We start from the raw sequence: 22,559 nt of genomic DNA, 5'->3' as shown, positions 1-22,559 counted from the left end.
ACCTGTGAGGGAGGAAACGGCGTGAAGGTGAAACGCATACTGAACAGTAATGTGGGTTTTACTGGTGACAGTGAGACACACATTAGAGAAGGAAGTGCCAAATGAACCCGAATTCAAGTGGAAAAGTGAACAAGACTACTCTCCGTGTCAAGGACAATAGTGGCCAAGGTGGAGTCGGATATTTTAGCCAGGAATTATTGATACTGCGTTGTGAAACAGAATAAACCTTTCGAATGTATTTGTGGACATGCCTTCGAGACAAAAGTAACGGGAAACAATATAATTTCGAAATGTCACGTAGACGCAATGAAGTGCACGAGTGTTTAGACAGTTATTGTTCAACATGCATGAGGTTATTATTTAACTTGCGTGGGGCTATTGTTCAACGTGCATGAGTATCAGAAGTGTGTGGAAATTTTAATAGTAGATGTTGTAATATGGCAGATTATATTAAGTTTGTTGATTATATTCCGGAAAGAATATAATGCACCCAGCATAAACACTAAACTTGGCTAATTTTTATGTGATTTTCTCATTTGGTGTAATATGTATAATCATAGGTTATACCACGATTAATGCACGATGTGGTTGGTTATGTAATGAACCACAATAGAAATGTCGAAGTGATAGTGTTTTCTTGAGGCACACACTTTAATTCACTCTAACTGACAATCAAAGCGGAGGACTGAGATCAAACTTGGCAATTATGGTTAATGTATTTTCGGAAATGACACTTAGAGTTCACAGAAACAAACTCACCAAAATAGAATCATTAAGATACCCTAAAGTCAGTGTGTGGTATCCATGGGCCTCGATAAAAGCGTTTCATCATCTGTACATGGAATGAATTAGACGGTTGAATAACGCCATTGGTTCTTGGGTTCTTGAGTCCAGCCGCAGTTGCTGGCCTTGGATGGAGGTCACCAGACTTCTTTTGAATCTCGGCCCAAAGGTGTTCCATTGGACCTAAACCCTAACCGAGTGCAGGCTATTGTAGGGTTGGGATGTCGTGTTGTCTTAGATTTTCAAATATTGATCTGGCAGTGTGGCACGAATGTTGTCTTGCTAGAAGGTGTGATTTCTGTAAAGTCTAAAATGTGGAGTCTTATGATGTGGTGGTCACGTTATTTCCTCCTCCTGGACCCAGATTTTGGGACACTACGGTGTCAACTAACTGGTTCAGACCGATTGCACCCCACACCATAATGCTTGGATCACGCAACGAGTCTCTCACAACAATTCGAAAAATAGGAAAGCACTTCCCATGCCTTCATCCATACTCTCACTCTGCCACCGACCTGTCGAAACATAGCTTTCATGAGATAAAAGCACAGACTTCCACTGTCGATAACGCCCATTTCGATGCTGAGATGATAATAATAGTGTGTCAATTTATACAGCACCAAACTCCACACCAGGTATGCTCATAGCGCTTGCAATCAATAAGGCATTATTGATGTCCATTGATATAAAACGTTTGGAAGAGAAAGGTTTTGAGATATCACTTATAGTATTCAAGGATTGGAGACAGCCTAAGTTCATCAGGGAGGGAATTTCATTTGACCGATACAATGTTTTGGTAGGACTTGTAGCCAAATGATTTGAGGTTCCACTTTGGCACACAGATCAGATTAGCCGATGATGATCGCATGGAGTTCTTGAAGATACACTGGTGCAGTGCCATGAATGGACTGATAAGCATGTGTAAGGATCTATCTAGTCAATGCGAGCTTTAGTAGGCAACCAGTGAATAGACATCGGGATTGGAATGATGTGGTAGTGTAAGAAACTAGTCGGGCGGCTGCGGTTTGGATTCGTAGGCAACCAGTGAATAGACATCGGGATTGGAATGATGTGGTAGTGTAAGAAACTAGTCGGGCGGCTGCGGTCTGGATTCGTTGCAGCTTTTGGATGGACCCTTGTGAAGCTGAAACCAACAAGATGTTGCAACAGTCGAGCCAGTGATCTCACAAGGGCAGCCACAACATCTTGTATCAACAGTTGTCTGATCTGCCCAGTGTTACGGAAATGGACACAGCATTTTCTGCATAGATAAAAAATCTATTTCTTTATGTAAAGGTCAGATTGGACTTGGACGCCAAAATTTGTGACATGTGGAGAATGATGATGACTCCAACTTGCAGTTGATCATGTTGGGATTTCGCTGACATGTTACTTGTGCCGACAATCATAACCTCGAGCTCTGCCTTGTGTCCATTTAGTTTCCTATTTAACATCCACGAAACAATGTGGTCAATCGGATCTTCAATTTTAGTAAAGTCAGAAATGTTGTCACAGCGCATGGTAATACCATCAAAGAACTAAGAGTCGTCAGCACGAAGATGATGATTTTTCGCTTTCTCACAAAGCTGGTCAAAATTTCTTAGGCATACAAAGAGAACAATACAGGACCGATCCTAGTCGTGCACCACAAAAAAGTATTGTTTCCTCCGACTGAACATTATGAACAGCAACAGATTGAGTCCTGTTTGTCAAGTTGGACCTAAAGTATAGAAGGGAAGTATCATTTATTCCCTGCTGTAACTGAAATCATGACAGAAGTATCTGGTGATACACCGTATCAAACGCGGCCGATGAATCCAAGAGAACAAGAACGTTTCCACTATCAGTGCTCCACTTCAAATCATTAACAAGACGGACTAGGGCTGTTTCCGTGCTGTGAGATGACCTATGTATAGGCGGACTGTAATTTGTGATAGAGGTCATATGTACGTAAGTGCTGACTAAGCTGCACCTTCTCCGTTCTTTCAGGTACCTTGGAGAGAAATGGAAGATGAGACACCGGCCTGTAGTTACTGAAACAGGTAGAGACTAAACCGTTTTTTTAAAGCAAACGTTTCACAACTGTATGCTTGAAGCAATCTTGAACAGTGCCTCATTTCAAGCTAAAGCTGATAATCGGCGTAACCAGAACATCTGTTCGTCTGTGAGCGGGTCGAAGGAATCAAATCTCTCACACTGAAAGTTGCCCACTGAAGTCGGTTTGGGCGGCGATGCGCGGTGAGGACAGGACTACGATATGGTCTATGACAGCAGAGGCTTCTTCGGTGGAATGGTCGACGCACTGTCTCGGCACTGATGAGTCTGGCGTGTTGTTTCCGTCCTTCAAGGGCAGCGACTTTGCAGGTGGTTGCACACAATCTGTCTGTCTTGACGGTGTCATGTTACTGAAGGTCGCCCGCTGCGTGGACGGTCTAAGATGATGTTAGTGACCTGATATCACTCTTGCATTCGGACGATTGTCCTACCATGGACATTGAAATGATTGGCAACGTTGTCAACTTGTAGTAGTCCGAAGACTTAACTCCTCTGATCACTCGTAAATCGTGTCATGGCGGCTGAGTCAAAACAAACATAATTTCGGGTGAGTTGGGGGCTCTCTTTCAATGGTAGGGTTGTACCGATATCCACGTGCATTTTTATTTTCACGAATGTCACACGGAACCTTTCACCAGGTTTGTTTGGTCGATATGCTTTATCATAACGCACTGATGTTGGCAATAACGGTCAGTTTGGATTGAAAACAAAACGATACAGTCATAATAAAACTTTATTTTGCAAGAGCAGAATTTTGCATTTGGTCTTGAAATGCGACGGTTCGTTTATGGTTCAGTTACACACGACAATATCACTTGCAACCAGTGGTCTGAATTTCTTTTTTTTCACTTTTAGTAACTATAGGAGTTCCCATCCCATTTCAACGGGATATAAAATGTTGGGACGTTCTTGTTGTTCAGCGCCAGTGTAATCTCAGTGACCTTAACAGTGTTACAGATCACACAGAGCAGTGGTGTGATAGACTGTTGTCTTGTTACATGTGATCATGTACACAGCTACCAGGAACAAACGGTACAACGACCAGAGATATTTCAGTTTTGAATTGATCTTCAGTAACCCATGTTTGTTGAAAAAAAGTGACTTACGGAATCTGATTACATCGTATCCAAGTAACGTAAAGCCATACTCATGCTCTTGATCACTGGATTGCAAACTTGATTATTTACAGACCGTACCATATAAAGTGCACTAGTCGCTCTCTGTAAGTCTAAATTACCTCATAAGGGTCCTCCTCGCCTTTTCGCATTCGCCGTGTGAAGGTTGGAGTCTTTGCACCACTCATATGACTGTTGGCGTCACTAAGTACTCCTCTATTGACTTCAGCATATCATTTAAAAAATTGCCATAAAGTGTTTATCAGACAAGCACTGAGTTTCCCTTGGCTGATATATCCCAATCCAGGTCAGAACAAACAGATGCTCTCAACTTCGGCATCACCCTCGACGTCAGTCCCGTGTGCCAAGATTATTCTGAGTTCGTGTACAGCAGTTCAAACATCTTAACCGTCACAAAGAAGAATTATCACTAACGGAGGGAATGTTTCCACATATGAATTCTGTGTGACAAGAACTTGAACCCGTGTCAAGGACATAACTGTAGACTGAATACAGAGAACGCGTTTGTAGAACGCGGTTCGCTGCACGGAGAACTGACACGGGCACAGTTAAGGATGGGAGACTCTTTGTTGTAGATCATCCCCGGTTAAAGCAACATTCAAACGCTGTTGTGTCGATAGGAAACGTGCAGCGAATATATATTGCTCAGCAGAGTAATCACAAGCTGTTAAACCAATTTATACTACGTACATAAAGAAACAGTGCATTATAAAAATTAAAATCTAAATTTATCAAACCTGTGTAGACACATAAGGAGTTAAACTCTGAAGTTACTGACATGTATCCAACATACACGCACGAGCCACGTTCGTGACGTCAGTGGTTTCGTCCTTGAGACATGCAATACGATGTTGCACGTGCATTTCGGGAAAGCGAAACAGAGCAAATGCCACACAACACTGTCACTTTGGAAAGCCCAATCCCTCCCCTAGCGATCGTTCAAAAAATTACATGCACGCAGGAGCCACGTCCGTGACGTCAGTGGTTTCGTCCTTGAGACATGCAATACGATGTTGCACGTGCATTTCGGGAAAGCGAAATAGAGCAAATGCCACACAACACTGTCACTTTGGAAAGCCCAATCCCTCCCCTTGCGATCGTTCAAAAAATTAAACGGCTATTGAAACGCATAGCATGCCAAGGCTAACGCCTGCACAACGTCATAAAGCCATTGGGATGGTCCGTTGGGGAATGTCTCAACGACAAGTGGCTGCACATTTCCACCGCCACCGGAACACAAATTTCTGCACCGGTGAGACACTGCCAAAACACAAATGACTTACTGCCTTGGCCTGCAAATTCACTGGATCTATCACCGATAGAACATGTTTGGGACGAGATGGATCGCCGTCTTCCTCATCCGCCAAATAACGTCCTTGACCTTGCAACAGAACTTGAAAGAATCTGGCGTGACATGCCACAAGCCTTCATTGCACGTTTGATAAGCTATATGCGTCGTCGATGCACTGGTGTTCTAAATGCCGATGGTGGACATTGAGCTTGTGACATGGTTGTTTGACCCCTGTCCGGCTTGTTGACTAGTGACGTCACTGTGACTGACCTTTTCAACTGAAATTCTCCCGACCTGTTATGTTGTCATGTTACCTCCATTAAAGTTTATATGTGTTGTTATTGTACATTTTTATTGTACTTATCAACTGGGATAATATCTTTGACAATGCTGTTTCATTGTGTGGCTAATGTATGAATGGATAATAGAATTAAGCAGACACATGAACGTGACTAGCTGTGAGCGTTGTTGTTCAGTTCGACTTGACCCAGGAGCTGCTTGTGGAAGATCCGGTTGAGGCCATGTTCTGCACCATTTAATACATTTAGACACATGGTTGATACCGACTGGTATGGGACTTTGTATGTTTACATATATATGCTTCTGATGCAAATAGTTAGAGACCAGAGCGTAAAGAATTGGTGGGTCATTGCTTTCAAGAAACACCAGTTCCCACTTCCCTCCTCTCCCCGCTCAAACTTGTTCACTATCAATAGACCACTGAATATGCTCGTAGTCACATGACCTTTACGAGAACGCCTTGTCAGTTGAATCGCTTCACTTGTACGGCGTTCTGCAGCAGGTAAGTATGCTGTGAGTGTGAATGGAGAATGTTACCCAAGGTCATCATATACCTGTTCTTTGTCACCCTTTGCCATCAATAATATTTTTGCATTCCGTTTAGTCAGTGGCTATCACAGTGATGCCCCTCAGCGGTCAGTGTGGTCAGTGCCCCAACAGAATGCCATCTGGCAGATCATTCCACAAGACCAATGGGGTGTTTCCAGGTCCCGTGAGAGGTGAATTTGATGAACGAGTTCAAACGTTTGCCACCTGTGTGATTGATGTATGTCTTTTGTCTCAATACTTAATACCAGCCGGCCCGGAGGCCAAGCGCTGGTTGTTATTGTATCGGGTCCGCAGTTTCAAATACGTGCAGGCCCTGATGGCATTAACTGGGATGTTTCCCCTTTTTGTCTTTGTAACATTCGGATCATCCATGATCCATTATGTTGTGATAATGTGTAGTTGTACTTCCTGGAATTTCAGCGCTTTGGCATGAGAGTGTCAACAACAGTCAAACAAATAAATACTTCCCTGTGTGCCATAGGGTTCACTTGATTCTGCAGAATTGGTGTGAAACTGTGTAGAATGTAGTCTACTTTGTTTGTACTGGTATGACTTTTACCAAATGGGCTTGCAGATTTCATTCAGGTCTGTAGATTTTAAAGTCTGCAGTTAGCAGTAGACCCTGCTTGTATTGTAAACAGTGCTTGATATGCCCTGTCCCGTGTGTCTTCGTTACATTTCTCAGGTGTGTTTATTATCACATTTGTAATATTACTTATCATATTCTCGTTATTCCCGACATCTCCAGGGTATAAACGTATACCCTTGACATACCGAGGATGCATTCTCTTATGCCATGTGTGATTTCTAGACACCACATTTCTGTTGTCACATAATCATAACTCCATTTTTCTTACTTCCATCATCTATGCTATGTGTGGTCAACATATTCTAGAAATTATGTTCGACTATGCTTGTCCTAAGAGTCGACTAACGGGATCGGGTGGTCAGGCCCGTTGACTTGGTTGACACATGTCACCGATTCCGAATTGCGCAGACTGATGCTCGTGTTGTTAATCACTGGATTGCCTGGTCCAGACTCGAATATTTACAGACCGCAGCCATGTAGCTGGAATATTGGTGAGTGTTATTGTACACAATCAATGTTATATTTCACCTACTTAATATTGTTTAGTTACATGCTCCTGTGAGGAGGCATGTCATGATGAAGACAAGGAATGTCATGATGAAGACAAGGAATGTCATGATGAAGACAAGGAATGTCATGATGAAGACAAGGAATGTCATGATGAAGACAAGGAATGCTACTGCTTCATTGAGGGCGCGTAGGTTGCTGGACAGGAACGTGCGCGATGGTGAGCCGATTCGGCTGTCACGGATTTCATTTGAACGGCTTCGACGGCTTGCTTATTGAGGAGTCGAGTGACTTCGTTGTTGATCGCCGACACCACGTGCGGTAAGCGCACCACCCATTCCCCCGATCGTTTTTCAGAGTTGACCATCTCTCGGGCGTACTGATGTCCGAACAAACGCTCGGCTAAAGTCGTGTTAAATCGTTTGACATCGCAACGAGTGGAGTTTCCTGAAATGTCTCGGAAACTCCCAACGAGTCTAGTCTCGATGTTATTTATCGCTTCTCAAATGGGTCGTTTGAACGTGTGTTTATCGAAGAGAGCCTGTTTGAAGAATGTGTTATTACTGTGACGTTTCACCACGTAATTCTTCACCCCTTTCATCTTTCGGATGTCGCTGTCGTCGGCTTCTTGACAGAATACATCTTAGGTCTCATGTACGATGTACTATACGATCGGGGTGCCGGTGTATTCGCCTTTCATCTTGCCGAGGACATGTTTTTGGTTGGTTTGGCTGTGGAACGGATGGTCTTTCCAGTAATCGCTGGTGTCGTACAAGTGGCTGTGTTCCGACATGTCCTCGTACACTTCTTTGGTACGTATTTTCAAAAACAAGGAATCAGTGTCGGTGTACAACATCTCGCATCGTGTCGGTTGAGCACGATACGGCTTTTGTTCATATGGATGACCGCCAAGTATTTATCGAAGAGCTTGCCCCAGTTGAAGTCTGAGTTTTTCATCAGTGGTGCGATTGCACGAATTTGACCGTCAAGCGTTTTCTCAGGTTTTCCATGGTTTTGCCGAACACAGAATTGTTCATGAGGTTTGTAGAGGTTTTTGTCGAAATCACTGGTGGCTTTTGGGCGCAGCTCGATGAACAACCGAAAGCAAGTTTCCTTCCAGGGACGTTGATCGAATTCGAGCACCCGGTGTATTTTGGTCAGCTTCATGCCCAGCGACAGGTACAGTTACAGGGTGCGGTGGTGCATCAAATTAGGGCCACGTGAGCCAGCTTTCTTTCCAGTGTTTCAGAGTAATGTTTGGTGATAATTGGACATCCAGTCTGGGTTCACCCTCAACCGTTCGGGAGCCAGCGGATTACTGTTGTGGGATTCGGGCAATGCCCCGGGATACTCCAAATCCACTTTGGGGGTGTAGCCTTCGTTCCAATCCGGTGCGATGCTTGCGATATCGATGCCTCGGTCCATCCATTCGGAACCAGCGCGTCGGCAGATGTTGATTCATAGCCTAACCGTACAGGTTGGTGGCGTCAAGGTAGTGACGATGGTTGGCGGGTTTGCTCGCGTCGTAGCCTTCCACGTGCTTGTTGTACCCGACGATTAGGCGCATGTCGACATCCGTGAACAATTCCAGTCGAATGCCCGTGTTGTAGGAGCAGAAAGCCCAAGTGTGTGGGATTATACATATTTTCCTGAATGTTCTTGGTGGCTTGGACTATTCAGCGTTTCAGTTCTGTTCGCAAGGAGACCCGATACCTGTTCATGGCAAGGACACCTGATACCTGTTCAGGGCAAGGACGCCTGAGCTGATGATTACCAGCCTTACCACCCTGACTGTCTCATGGCAAACTATGTCTCTCTGTCGCAAACTATTTAAAAACTGTACAGCATTACAACATTGCACATTGTGCATATGCCCGTGTAGATGCTATTGTGTGTGTTCAAGCAGCTGCACCATGGAGCTGCGATAGCAGACAATGAGGTTCATCAGGCACTTTCTGTAGTAATGCACTATTTCGCATGTAATAATGGCACGTGTTATAGGGTCTGTCTTCTTGAATTTCCATGGAGACCTGATTCAATGCAGGCTAGACCCACCGTGGAACATTTAACAGTATCACCCCCTGGTGAATGCTGCACACTCAACAGCACTCTGTACAGTGTTTCACAATAACATCCAGTGAATAATGATTTGCAACATCCAATGTGTAATGGTTCATGATAACATACAATATGTAATGGATCGCAAAAAAATTATCCAATATGGAATGGTTCGGAATAACATCCAACGTGTAATGGTCCACAATAACATTCAGTGTGCAATGGATCTCGAAAACATCCAATGTGGAATGGTTCGCAATAGCATCCAAAGTGTAATGGTCCACAATACCATTAAGCGTGTATTGTTTTATAATGGCATCCTATATGGACTGGTCCACAATGACCTCCAATGCAATGTGGAATGGGTTACAATAGCATCCAGTGTGGAATGGTTCACAATAACATCTACTGGCAGAATGGTTCAAAGTAGCATCTACACATGTAATGTTTTTCGACTATTCATCCCTATCCAATTTGACCGCTTGATATGGCGTCAGGGTTGCATCAATATACTTATTTGAGTTTGGAAATCTACTTGTAGTGAGGGTGGACTTGGGAATGGTTTGGTTGGTGTTTGTTTTATCTGTTTTAATGTTTTGTCATTGCATTTTCCATTATGCTAGCACTAGTTGGTTATATTGGATTACAAACGATCTAACAAGACAAGATTGATGAGAAATATGCCTAAGGATTTGAAGGGTGTTTTTGAGTGGGCTTCGAAGTGTTTTTAGTGTTAGGTGTGTTTTCGTGTCCACTGAGCTTCAGGGCACCGTTGTGGTAGTGTGTGGATTATGGTATGACATATTTGAAAGTTTCTGTTCGTTACATTGAGTGCATTGTCTGTTTGACGCTTGGGGGATATAATCTGCGTGACTTGTTAGTAATTCGGTTATCACCCAATCAATACTTTTATATTTAAGGTAGATTTTTGTTCAGTTTGGTATTTACTTTGACACCTAAGGAAGGCTAGAGTTTGGCAAACACGGGCAGGGGTCCATATGATCGCTACTCTGTTGCCTAAAACTTGTAGATCCTTAGTGTGGATTTTAGTATCTCGTTTAATTGTTTAGATACAATCTAATTTTTGTGTTTTATGGCTTGGACATCACTGAATTAGTCTGCTTAAAATGAAATTTCATCGAGTTATCCTGTGTAAATGTGACACCATTTTAGGACTGTTTTACAAAGTGTTTATGCTTGGTTTTCATTTATTGAGAAGGAGAATTGTAGTCTACGTTAGGATGTCTTAGCGTTATTGTGAAGACACCCGACGGGTTGTTGTTTTGTGTTAACGTGTATCGGTTTATATTCTGTTTTGAGCTTTAGCACATGTAATAAGATAGGTGGGGCTCCTTCCTATGTGGGTGTAGCTGTTTGGAGACAGGGGTGGGAGCTGGTATTGCTTTAAGTTCAGTTTATCATTTAGTGAGTTAAATGTTGTAGATTATGCAGACGTAGTCTACTTTGGACCTAATACAATAGGTATTTAAGGAGAGTTTCCTCGGAGGGCTCCCAGTTAGAGCCAGCCAGTCACCAGAGGGTGTTAAGTACCTCAGAACACCCGTGTAGTACATTTTAGTGTGGGCAACCCAGATAAGGCGCTGACAACTACTATAAAGAATCATACATTACCCTTTCAACCATTAATGTTTTTGACATTGGATGGAACTATTGAGAAATAGATATGTTTAAGTTTGAAGACTACTCCAGCGGGCTTTTTGGTTTTTTTATGCGTTTACTGTGAAACCCCATTATCTAGGTCCATGTAAGAATGTCGAGTTTTGATTGGTCCACGTGACCCTGATAAAATACCATGTACATCCATCACGATCCGCCAGCGGGAGTATATGACTTTTATACTCCCGCTGCGAAAGTCATATCCTCCCGCTACGCCTCGGTGACGACGCGAGAGAAAAGCGTGCATCGACAAGCCTTTAGTAACGTGCGGTGCACTGAGGTCAAACGATCAGCTGGTGTCAACATGGCAGCAAGTCGATTCAATGCGTGTTGTTTTGTTTTGATTTAGTGAAAACATTCAGCTAGATAAATGCTTTATCACATCGTGTCTCGGGAAATACGGGGGTTTTATCAGTCCCTCGTAAGGTTGGATTCCCCGAGCCGGATAAGATCCCGTATTTCCCTCGACACGATGTGATAACTTATATTGGTGGGACTTTGTGTAATGCCTACTGGAGTTACTATTGCCATGCTTGTGTTGTGTAACTTTGATGTCTGTTGATTGTCGGGTTGTGTGATTGTCTCTTAAGAGTTTTCTTGTAGCGAGGTTTGTGTCAGTGATGTTGGTGTTGTTCGAAAGGATAGTATGATTCGCAAGCGTTTGAGTGTGGTCGAAGATGGCTGATTTGGAACGTCCTTTCATCATAGATATCTGAGTCTCATGTTTTGAAGGCGAGACATTTCACCTACTTGCGAGTCACCACATGGAATGTGGACAACACCTCAATGTTCTTCTTTGTGTCTAGTTTGCTGATGACCTCTTGAGTAAGATGAATTGCTCTGCCTCCACGGAACACAGTCTCTATGTTGGTTTACTCCATTAGTGGTCGACAAATATGCTGGCTGGTTGTTTCGATGTATGGTATGTTGCTGATGAATGCTGTCTACTGCTGACCTGGATATATATATACGTCCAAAACAGTCAAGTTGCCAGCGTAGTTGACATAGCTGCCAACCTGGTATTAATCCTACGACACATAAATGTCACTTAAGTGACTGATTGTAGGTGAAAGTCAGTACTGCTGAAACTACAAGCAAAACTGTCTGGCCTCAGACAGATGTGTGCTGCGTGTGATACACGATATTTACTACTGTCAGCCACACTTAGTGCGCAATCACAGATTGTTTTCGTGGAACTATAAGCACTCGACGGCACTTTATTAAACTCATTAATCATTTAAGAAGTAACGGTACTGACCACATGACTTGTGACGTCTGGATAACAAAGAACACATTGCAGCTGGGTACTCGTCAACGTATTGTTGACAAAACGTACCCAGTTTCTCAGTGTGTCAAGAGATGGTTAGCTTAATACCCACACAAACATACTATGGCGGAGAGTATCCACGAACAACACCGGTACAGGTCAACATAGTGGGAACGACGGCATTGAGAGATCAGATACGTGACGACTGAAGGGCAGCTGCTGTCGAGTCAGGATATGTCTGCTAAGATATGAAGCTCGGGGTTGAAACCAACGATTGTCGATCTTTCTTTCATGGCCCTGCCGTGGGTCCGTCATTCAGGCCTTTTATCTGTCTTTCCGTCATTCCGTACGTTTGTGTGCCTGTCGTGGTCTATACATCATTTGCCAATCATTCCCTTTGTCTCCCTGTGGTGGTATGTCTGTCCGTCCATCCATCCTTCTCTAATATCACAATTATAATCACCAGGCCCAACAAAAGTTGCCAGACACCCTACATTTGTTTTCTGTTTTGACTAATCTCGATGGTCGTAAAGATATAAAATCAAACCCTCTCTCTTCCAGAAAAGCAATGAGTGGAAAGAAGAAAGTAGCTATTGTTGGAGCAGGCTTCGCCGGTCTAACTGCCATCAAGTCGTGTCTGGAAGAAGGCTTGGAGCCTGTGTGTCTCGAACAGTATGACGACATTGGTAAGGTGAAGCAGGAATCTGAATGTGTCGATGCGACGTCAATATGACACATTAAACATTGATAACAAGCCACAATCATTCAAGCTATATGTATGTGACAAGCTCAAATACACTTCGGATCAAAAGTGAATTCACCCAACAATGTCACAGTATTCCGTTACATTCGTGCTGCTCTTCTTGGACGAACAAGCGTGTATACATCTCACGCTTCTTACAATACACCCTGTTCTTAACAGAAAGGAAATGGTAGAAAATCACCAATTATTTTAGCTACTGTTTGGAAACAAGAATATCGAAAAAAAATTTAACAATAACCTCTTCGTTATGATCACGTGACCGGAACACCGATCCGCGATATCTCCCGGATGAAAGTTCCGATAAATCTCCTCTCTTCCCCGGACGTGTCTCAAGTGTAACCTCCCATGGCTGTCATTTTATCCAATGAGATGTCTATGTTGTGAAGTTGAGCGTACCAGTCTCAACTCACTGTCGCTTGTACAATGATGTAACCAATTACACAGATCATGCAGATGAACTCTGAAAGAGGCAGAAGGAGGTTTTGTCACATATATGTTTTTAAGTGTCTAACGTGGCATTTTGTCCCTATGATTTCCCCAAAAGTCACTGCTGCGACCACTGTCTTTCTTGACAATGGCAAGCTCAGTTGTAACGGGGTATGTGGAGATTTATTGGAACGTATATCCTGGAGACTTCGAGGATGCGAAAGAGCGGGAACACGTGTGATATGAAGACGAATGAGTGCCGTCCTTTACCACGTGAACCTTGGTGGCCAAAACATGTAATTTAGACATTCCATGAATTCCAAATAAGTCTTATACTAAATGCTCTTACTTTACTTGATGCCAGTATGCTAACTTAAATTAACCAAACGCTTTAGAGGCCATATTTACTGATATACAACTTGAAGGAAAGTATAGTACCAGCCCTTTATTTATCGTTTATCTCGGAGTTCTTTAACTGCAATTGAAGGTAATTGACTAGATGCAGTAGAAAGCCTTATGTTTCCCCTGTGTCTGCTGCAACTATTAGTATAAGAACATCGTGTTTTTAATGACGGCCATGGATGTAATGTCTTAAGCAAACGAAAGGAACTAACCGTAAATACTATATGATTCAATATCAGAGTTTCATCAAGAAAGTGGCACATGACACTTCAAAAACAGAAAGCGCACCTGAGCCTAATTTCCAACTGCGTATGATTTACGCCACTTTTAGCAAAGTATGTGGGCCTACAAGTAATGGACTGCAAACACTGTACGCACTGAATCGAAACTGGATATTTAATGTATTGAGATGAAGTGTTATCACCAGGTACTAAACAGCACGGGGCACCGCTGAAATCACCGGCGACACCTCAAATGGGCTTAACACATTTTACCCTTATAGGGTATACCCTTATAGGGTATAGCCTTATAGTCGAAATCTTTTAAGTCAGTAGGCTGCTCGCTGTCCTCGTCGTAAAGACATGGTGTTCATCAGTGAGTTATAATCTCCAGGTGGTGTTTGGTACTACACAAAGGAATACAGAGAAGGACAGGGTGCCAGAGCCTTTGATTACCTGACAACCAACATTAGCAGGGAGATGATAGCGTTCAGTGACTTCCCCTACCCCTCCAACCTTCCGCCATTCCTGAGCCGCACCATGGTCTACGACTACGCCCACAGCTACTGCGAGACGTTCGGTCTCAGAAAACACATCCACCTCCGAACAAGAATCGTCAACATAAAGAAGGCTACTGACTACAACACCACAGGAAGGTGGCAGGTGGAGACAATGGATGCCCAGAAAAAGACGAAAACGGAAGTCTATGACTTTGTGATGATCTGTTCTGGTTTCTACAAGAAGCCGCGGATACCTTCTATTGAAGGAATGGAGACATTCAAAGGAACCATTGAACACTCGTACAAGTTCAGAGATGGTTTGCCCTACAAGGACAAGAGTGTTCTTGTCATTGGTAAGAATTTAGTTTTGCAACTGTGTACTTAATACACCCAGTGTATGTTATGTATATATATGGTTACATCGACTGGTTTCTCCAGTAACATGGGAAAAGCTACCATAAACCTTACGCAGATGACTTGCACAAGGATCCAGCACCAAATTGGTGAAAAGCATGTGCAAATATCATGCACGTAAACAGGTGCGTATTGGTGTAAAATTTGGTTTTGTCACCGTTACAAATTCGTTTTACAATATGTCAGTTCGTGTGTAAACAGTTACCTGAAATAAGTAGCTAGCTTTGCACTAGTGAGTCTAAACTTTTGATGGGAAAAATATCTTCAAGGCATAGACAGTCTTTGTGATGTCATTAACAGTTTGAAAACAAAACTCAAAACGTCACGAAATATGAAACATGAAAAGGTCGTATGTGCAAAACTATTTAAGGACGCCATTGGCTTCAACAACACCTATGTGAATTCTGCTTCGTATCCACACTATTGAGAAACGGATTTCCCAGCGTGCGGTATTGTCAAAGCAAATAAGTAACATAATTGTTAATCATTTTAAAATGTAGGGAAATGAAGAGTCTTCATAAGAGTGAAAGTACATAGTGTAACGATTTGTTTTATCGCACCTTAGTATAAAGTTCATTCATTATCATGTGCGTCCAAAACATCAAAATCCTAAATACATAATTTGATTATTTTTATCACACAGGGAACTCCCATTCATCCGGAGATGTGTCAGTAGAGTCTTCCTGTTATGCAAAACAGGTAGGTCACGTGGCCGGATAGGACCACATATTATCATAATTATCTCTTAATAATTTACATTTCCTTTGTTATCTTAACTACGTTAGTCGTCATTACGATGCCAGCGTTGAAAGGTTTGGCTGCCCTGATGGTATTGGCTGGATGATTTGTTGTTTGACCTCGCGCTCAACAATATCCCAGCTATATGGCAGCGGTCTGTAAATGAACGAATCTGGACTAAGCAATCCGACAGGAAAGTGTTACTGATGGCCACTTTTAACCCGGGTCTTCACGAGGTGCCCTGATAGTGGATGAAACGGGTGGTGTGTGGTCTTTTGCATAAAGTCCAGGTCACACTTAAATTCAATTGAATAGTGGGGAAAGGTCTTTGGAAGTGTGAACGTTTTTGACTTCTGGGCGTTTCTAGGACTCCACAAAGAAGCAAACCTCACGCTATGTGTTCGACTTCAATTAAAAATTAGAAACTATCACTTCGGTCTAACATTCATCTCAGATCCAAACACAGTACGTTTAGCTTCTAAATATCAGGATACCATGCATTATTTCATAGGGATCATAAAAGAATATTAGAAGGTCAAAAGTTAATAAACTAAGGATATATCGAACTAGTTATATGAAATTTGCAACCGCTCTTCATGAATACATGATGAGCAGATTTCAAATCCAACTGATGCCAAATATGGCGAGGATGTCAAGATTCGTACACCCATCAGATACAATAGGATGTTTTGCAGACACATTGCTGCTTCCTTTCTTTATTCGTATGTAGGTGTATTACAGTGTAGGGGACGGGATGCTCTTGATGCCTTTGTGTGCCAGAAACGGACATCCGTGGGACTTGGCTATCTTAAGAAGGTCTCAGATGTGGAATCCGACGAACTTCTTCAAGCTGATTGTCGACACATGCAATGAACGTCTTGATCACAGACAGGCGGGGATCGCCCCTTCAACTCCCCCATCAAGGACCAGAATAATGCTAAATGACAGAGCGCAGTATAAAATCATGAGTGGACGGATTAAGGTTGTCAACAGACTTATCCGTCTTGGACCCCATGAAGCCGAATTCGATGACGGCACTGTCCTGAAGGACTTGGACGCCGTTTTGTTTGCAACCGGATATGATTTTTCGATAGACTTCCTGGATGAGCCATTTCAAACAGGTAACATCATTTAGAAAGTCAAGACTGCATTGTGCTGTTTCTGTAGTTTTTCGAGTAACCAAACGTAGCATACCATCTTCTAGCAGATGGCAATAACATTCAAGGCATAAGTTCCAGTTTTACAGAAAATGTCATGATGCTTATGTACAGAAGTTAGCTGGCAATGATCTGACTGTGACCCATACTTCTTTCCTTCCACATCCATACATTAGCGTGTGACCATGATGGTCTTGTTTAACAAGGCTGGGATTCTCTTGAGTGTGTGTGCGTGTGTCAGAGTTTGTGTGTGTGTGTGCGTGCGTGCGTACCTTCAAGACAGACCATGATGGTCTGATTTAACAAAACTTGGATCCGTTTCATACAATTGTTTCAGAAAACATTTGTAAACGGTATCAAGTTTTTGTCTTCCAAGAGATGCTCATACTTGGTGATCTGATGAATCATAGCATAAAGAGAGATTGTACTGCAATTCAGGTAACTATTTGTTGCAGAGGATCGGAAGCTGAGTCTGTACAAGATGATGTTCCCCCTACATCAGCACCACACGTTGTCTGTTGTGGGTTGTGTGGATTCCGATGGACCAATTCCACCACTTGCGGAGCTACAGAGCCGTTTCATTACACTGGTGTATACCGGTAAGCTTCGCCTGCCGTCACTGAAGGTCATGGCTGACGTGACAGAGAAGATGAACGCCGATATCTTCCAAACGTATGGACGTTACAAATATCTGGTTAGTAACGCACTTACCAAATGTACACTATTGTCTCATAGAACGACATTGTATGTAATACATTAGATGTATGACGTTTTATGTATCCAAAGAAAACATTTGAGACAAGTAGAAGAGAATATATATAAGAGACAAACTACTCTGCTAAACCAATGTCTATTACTAGTATATAATGCCAAATATACCATAATTGCTATAAAATATATCATTGATTACTTCCATACTATTGCATCACAACATTTCCGCGACACTGCAAAACCCTGGTAGTATTTGGCGTTAACACATGGGAATGCATGTGACGTACGTACTTATCTCAATAGACACGTGGACACACAGCAGAAGTGAAATAGCCTATTACATCAAACATCATTTGGTCACTGATACTTTTTTGACATTTCGCCAACAATAACAATGTTTTGATGAAACAGGTTCACTTTAAATCCTCTAAGATTGTATTTCAAATGTGGTGACTATGTACACCAAAGGCGAAGGGGCTGGCGTATTGGCCAACATGACAGAGGAGTTGACTGGTAAAATGCTGTAGTCACCATTTGAAATATTTATGCATATAACGCAGTACGATACAGGTCACATCACAGTTCAACTGAAAATTATAGAAGTCTTTAGAAGGGTGAACGTGTTTGATTCCTGGGAGTTTCTAGATTATTGGATTATTGGAATGAGGGATATACTGTAAAATTGCTCGAAGACTTGGACACTGTTTTAGCACTGTAAGCCGCAACAAACGAATGACGTCAAAGACCTGAAACGAACAGGACGACCCCGTTGCACATCCAGAAGAGAAGATGCAGCCCCTTTAAGCCATTTAAAAACAGTACTCAACTGTGACATGATTGGTTACCAAATCGACCTATATCCACCAAGACTGTTCGCAATCGTCTGGATACTGGTCCCCACATAAAGCACCACGTTTGGCTTGTTGTCGCGATCGTCTGAACTGGAACTTGGCGTCATGGAGACGGATCCATTGCTCAAAGGAACATCCAGGAAGCTGTGCCATTTGCGGGTGGATCCATCATGGTGTGGGGCTGTGTATCGCATGACTAAACTGGAACTACATACAGTAGCGGGAAACCTTACCGGACCTCGGTATCTACGGGAAATCTTGGACAGGGTTGTTGTTCCACATTTTGACAATCACCCGCTTCAGACAAGACCAATGATGTGTGCACAGGACAGTCTGTAGTTCAGCATGGCGACGTGGTCCTGTTTCAGTCGTTTACCATCCGCGCTCACCCCGCTGCAGGATTGTATCCTGAGATCTCTACTTCTCTGACGATTCAAAAATTGTGAACGGATGATTATTAAAAAGAATACAGTTCAAAATAAGCCGATCACTTTGATCTGTAGTAAGGCAGAATTTTGTCATCATTTAACGGCAAGGATCAGATTGTGTCATGCGTTGATAGTATATTTAGAAATATACATGTATACATGGAAGTTAACGTTTTAAACATGTTCGGCAGGAAATAGCCAAATAAGTTTTTAAAAGTTTCATCAGTACCCAAATTGCTCCAAAGAGCCAAGGTATCACACCTTGAGGCAACGTCATTATGCTAAACTTACCGATTCCTCTGTAAGAATTTATCGGCATTATAAGGTAGAGCGAAAATGGTTTTACTACCGTTTTAGCTCTATTCCAGCAACATCACGGCGGAAGTAGGTTGGTTGGTTTGCTGTTTAAAGCTGCACTTAGCAATAATCCAGCCATATGGCGTCGATCTGTTTATAATCCTGTATGAAGCAGACAATCCGGTGATCAAGAGCATGAGCATAGATCTACACAAGGGTTAACCAAGTCGGCGAGTCTGATCACCCTATCCCGTTAGTTGAGTGAGTGAGTAAGTGAGTGAGTTTAGTTTTACGCCGCACTCAGCAATAGCCTATAGACGGCGGGGGTCTGTAAACAATCAAGTCTTGACTAGCCATCCAGTGATCAACAACATGAACATCGATGTACACATTTAGGCACTGATGGCATGTGTCAACCATGTCAGCGAGCGTGACCACCCGATCCTGTTAGTCGCCTCTTACGACAAGCATAGTCACCTTTTATGGCAAGCAAACCCGGATGTTCACGGGTTATGACGGTGGGGGAAATAGGGTTCACTCATTCGTCTATGTGAGGAATCGACCCCACGATTTCAGCATGACGTGTGAAAGCTTACCCACTAAACTACCCCAACAGCGCCATATAGCACACCCCGAGCCTACTCGTATACTTAGGGGTAGAATATGGTCCTTCCATGATTCGTCGCGCCGAAGACTCCCAACATGGGTTCAATGTGTAAGGTCCATTTCTGGTGTCTTCCGCTGTGACATTCCGTGAATAGTGCTATACGCGGCGTAAAACTAAACCCACTCACTCCTTGATCCCTCTGTGTGTTGCGCTCAGGAAATGGACAGAGTGGTGGACATCCGTTGTCAATGCGTCACCGGTTCGTTCGACCCAGAACAATTCTAGAATTAAGCATTTCCTTCCTCAATGAAAAACCCCGACATATCAGGTAACTTAAAATACATACTATATATTTCAGATGCACAATCTTCCTTATCGAGACGACATTGCAAAGCAGATGGGCGTTGCCCCCTCCTTGTTTGACCTGATCAAGGCAGGTCCACGACTCGCCTACCAATACTACTACGGACCTGCTTTTCCATATCACTATCGGCTGTGGGGGCCGCATCCCTGGAGCGGAGCCAGAGAAGCGATCGACAACGCCACAAATCACGGTCACTACGGCAAACAAATGCGACATGTCCAAGCACCGGACATTCCTGCAGCAAACCCTTTCCTCAGATTCATGGTTGTTTTTACAATGATTGCCATGTTGGTTCTGGCCTATCAGAACAGAGAAATTGTCTGGTTGCCATGGTAACTTGGTGGAATGCTGTGGAGCAAACAGACTACGGTGTGTTATGGTACCATGCAAATATCCAGCGAATTATTTGTTTTCTATGATAAGACAGATGCATGTGTAAGTAGTTTAAGTGTATGAAAATAATCTGTTGTTGTATCAATTTCTGGATAAGGTACTATTAACGATGTTGTTGCCTTCTGTGCCGAGTTGCCTCCCTTTGTTGTGTCAGGGTGTGGGGCTCGAGGTGTGGAAGATGTTTGGTGAACATAACACTGTTTAACGAGACGTATTTAAAGTATTTTGCTGATAATATGTTGAACTCTATGTCGCCCACAATCAATCCACTCACAAAATTAATCAAAACAAGACATGCTGTGCTATGTAGTTTGCATAACTACACAACTTCCAATATATCGTTATTCACAGACAGCAGCCATTATAGCTGGAACATTGCTGAGTGCGACGTGAAACTAAACTCACTGACTCACTTGTATTATACAGGTGTATTACATTACATTCAAACACCAGTTACTGTCTGATTCCGGAGTTGTTACATAATATGTAACTCGCCAATATGTAGCCGAATAAAATGTTAGGCAGACTGCTAAAATGTACAACATTTTCACTGGAGTAACCTCCCTTTCATTGATCCGCATTATTTCATCTTTTGTAGCCAGTAAACAGAAAACATTATTAACGAATTTGTAAAGGTGTTTTAACATCACACTATGGAAGGCGTTGACTGTTTATGAAACAGATTTATAAAGTACGTTTCTTTGTTTCAAAACTTATTCCTCTTTTTGACAAGGGCGATTCGTTTGTAGGTATTGTTTTCACTCACAGAATACGCTGCTGGCTTGATTTGGAATAAAATGTGTAATGTAAAGGTTTTAACGTTACTCCTTACTCAGAACATTAATCAAATGGAAGAAACATTGTATCGAACCGATAAAAAATCGACCACTACAAACGCTTTTTCTTTCAAAACATCTGCTGTAAATGTTCATTTTACATACACATATGCTAAAGAATCACTATATAGCTGTTCTACTTGATGCTCGCTAAATGGTGATCATCTCACACAAACATGTGCAAATGCAAATCAAACACGAGATCACATTGAAGATGTCACAATAGCAAAATGCTCTAGACGCCAGGCTATGACAACCCTCTCCATAACGATATCTGTTGTCGGAGAGATAGCAGATCTCATAACATTATGACGTAATCTATGAAACTATACTACTCATCAGAAGCGTAGAGAATACTGCTGAGTGCGACGTAAAACTAAACTCACTCACTCAGAAGTTTAGACTCACTCATTATATGGTATACGGCTATTATTATATGTGGTTACATCGATGAGTTTCTCCACCAGTTTGGAGGAACCAACTCCAATCCTCATGAAGATGAAATGCACGCGGATCATGCGTAAACTGCTGAAAATCATGTGCAAATATTGTGCGTGTGAACAACAACGTTTTGGTGTAACGTTTTGTAGAGACTTCGATAGGTGTTACTGAGTTTTATCAATTATTGAACACATGACAATTATCTTTTCAACGTTCATAAATTGTTTTACAATGCATCCGTTCGTGTTTAAACAGTACCTTTAAGGAGTATTGGATATTTTGTAAAACCAGCAGGGGTAAAAATTCCCATCGCCCGACGCACGTGACAAGTCAGTTTTCATTTCAGGCAATCGAATAATGGCATCTTACTTGTCCGTAGACTACAAGATAAATTCCGTTTACGGTTTCAGACTGCAAATAAACGTGGACTTAAATTCACGTTCAAAATGTAGCTATTAACTTTCGAAATGATAATAAAGTAGGATTACTTTTCTTGGTTATTTAACACGTTTCGATAAATAGACCCTGTGGCAACTGGCTTTTGAAAAAAAAGATCTCACAATCCTGTTGGGATTTAACACTGGTTATGATTTCATCAACAACATCATCCTAGCTGGAAAACGATAGATACATATTTCAAGCATAAACATCAGACCCTTGCAAATGGTAGAATTTCTGAAATAAAAATATTACATATGTCGAAAAATTTATAGCAAATAAAAATAATATGATGGACAAATTTCAGAAAAAAGCGACCAAATAGCTTTATTTCGCACTTTAAAAACCTGTAGTTCCAACCTG

The 22,559-nt window shown here is 42.3% G+C and overlaps 1 protein-coding gene across 2 annotated transcripts; it reads left to right on the top strand.

Annotated features, from left to right (window-relative positions):
- Positions 1-2,755: 2,755 nt before the first annotated feature.
- Positions 2,756-21,292, top strand: LOC137281245 (flavin-containing monooxygenase 5-like). Of its 2 annotated transcripts, none has more exons than XM_067812390.1 (7): positions 2,756-2,825; positions 12,774-12,898; positions 14,416-14,874; positions 15,579-15,634; positions 16,404-16,794; positions 17,286-17,524; positions 20,083-20,522. In XM_067812390.1, exons 2-7 carry the CDS (start codon positions 12,781-12,783, stop codon positions 20,422-20,424), a joined length of 1,605 nt encoding a protein of 534 aa, XP_067668491.1. In that variant the 5' UTR covers positions 2,756-2,825; positions 12,774-12,780; the 3' UTR covers positions 20,425-20,522. The 2 variants fall into 2 exon arrangements, with proteins under 2 accessions (XP_067668491.1, XP_067668490.1); XM_067812389.1 differs by lacking the exon at positions 2,756-2,825 and adding an exon at positions 5,936-6,067 and having other exon boundaries at positions 20,083-21,292.
- Positions 21,293-22,559: the final 1,267 nt, after the last annotated feature.

The sequence above is a fragment of the Haliotis asinina genome, chromosome 4 (genome assembly GCF_037392515.1).
Source record: "Haliotis asinina isolate JCU_RB_2024 chromosome 4, JCU_Hal_asi_v2, whole genome shotgun sequence".
NCBI classification, from domain to species: Eukaryota; Metazoa; Mollusca; class Gastropoda; order Lepetellida; family Haliotidae; genus Haliotis; species Haliotis asinina.
The sequence above is the reverse complement of the archived record's forward strand: the minus strand, read 5'-3'. Positions and strand labels throughout refer to the sequence as shown.

Coding starts and splice junctions, on each gene's coding strand:
- LOC137281245 (XM_067812389.1), top strand. CDS start 6,006: ATGACCTTTACGAGAACGCCTTGTCAGTTGAATCGCTTCACTTGTACG. Junction 14,875..15,578: donor CAAGAGTGTTCTTGTCATTG/GTAAGAATTTAG, acceptor TTTATCACACAG/GGAACTCCCATTCATCCGGA. Junction 15,635..16,403: donor CTTCCTGTTATGCAAAACAG/GTAGGTCACGTG, acceptor ATTCGTATGTAG/GTGTATTACAGTGTAGGGGA.